Source organism: Chrysochloris asiatica, unplaced genomic scaffold, assembly GCF_000296735.1.
Source record: "Chrysochloris asiatica unplaced genomic scaffold, ChrAsi1.0 scaffold00254, whole genome shotgun sequence".
Lineage (NCBI taxonomy): Eukaryota > Metazoa > Chordata > Mammalia > Afrosoricida > Chrysochloridae > Chrysochloris > Chrysochloris asiatica.
The window spans coordinates 1,091,175-1,092,607 of record NW_006408772.1 but is presented as its reverse complement, the minus strand read 5'-3'; the positions used below and the strand labels follow the sequence as shown (position 1 = coordinate 1,092,607).

At 33.7% G+C, this 1,433-nt stretch overlaps 1 protein-coding gene across 3 annotated transcripts in view; it reads left to right on the top strand.

Moving 5' to 3' along the window:
- The window catches only part of UGT2B17 (UDP glucuronosyltransferase 2 family, polypeptide B17), a 51,230-nt gene that overhangs the window by 42,098 nt on the left and 7,699 nt on the right, over positions 1-1,433 (top strand). For all 3 annotated transcript variants that reach the window (XM_006873764.1, XM_006873763.1, XM_006873762.1), the window contains one exon: positions 788-1,007. In XM_006873764.1, coding sequence (XP_006873826.1) covers positions 788-1,007 — 220 coding nt within the window. The remainder of the gene's footprint in view (positions 1-787; positions 1,008-1,433) is intronic.

Sequence of the window (1,433 nt, the reverse complement as noted above, 5' to 3'; positions counted from 1 at the left end):
GTAGACTCCACCTGCTGACCTTGTGGTTCTCAATCCAGTGTTTATCATATGGGGACTTCAAAAAGTTCACAGAAAAATGGAATGAGGGGGAGGGAAAAAAATTTTTTTTTATGGAATTTTTTATGAACTTTTTGAATTCCACTCTTGCAGTTATAATCCCTATGGCCACAAGCAAGATATCTATATTTCAGGTAACTTTTTATAATAGCCTCCTGGATCATCACTTTGTCTCTTGATACCTAATACCCTCACCTCATATAACCCTTTCCACTGCTGGAGAAGTATTTCAAATGCAGCTGAACAATTCTAGCCCCTCCTTTAGAATCAGTGACTCTCCTTTTCCTACAGAAAAAAATTTTAAGAATAAACAAAAATAAAAAGTGATGAAACACTTCATGATAAATTATCACCTTCCCTTCTTTTGAGTTGAGCACCACCACCATCATACTTCCTGCTATCTTAGACAGCTGACATATCAGCCTGATTTTTTTTCCTCACTATTTCTTTAAGAGAATATGTTCTAATATGCCCCCCTTTTTATTTTACTCATGCTAAGATTTTTATCCAGAATATTCACTTTAAACTTGTCCAACTAGCAACTTTTTATTCACTTTTCAAGTATCCAGTCATACATTCCTGCTCAGAGATCTAAAAAAGCTATTTAGATACTTTCATGAGCTTGATCATCTGTTTTCTAGGAAACACTGTCTCAGTGAGTTCTTTACATTTCTCATTTTGTTTTTAAGACTTATAATAAATAATCTTGCTAAATTTTACCCATTTCTAGGTCATCCAAAAACCAAGGCTTTTATAACTCATGGTGGAACCAATGGAATCTATGAGGCGATCTACCATGGGATCCCTTTGGTGGGCATTCCCTTATTTGCGGATCAACCTGATAACATTGCTCACATGAAGACCAAGGGTGCAGCAGTGAGTCTGAACATAGATACAATGACAAGCACAGATTTACTCAATGCTTTGAAGACAGTCATCAATGACCCATTGTGAGTGGTTATAACGTTTTTTGTTTGTTTTATATTGTTTTTGTGATGTTGGGGGAATGATTTGCCAAAGATTTGAGAATAATGGGGAAGTTTTGAAATAGCCATAAGTAAAGTTAGAGGAAACACTGAACTTGGAAGAATTATGACATGGAAACAAGTTGAAATAAGAAACATGAATATTACCCAAACACCATTTTGTACAGTTGTGTGAATTTCTCTTAGCATTCCTCATTAAATGTTTTAAACTATTTTTAAATAGTTTAGTTTTACTAAAATGGCATAACATAAACCTCAAATTTTCATTATATTTAGTACTTACCAAAATTTCTATCATAATATTTTAATCACTGATAAATGGTAAACAACTAGGCTGAAAATGTATTTAATGAAAACCATTGGGAAATGATGAAGATCAAATAGCACAGC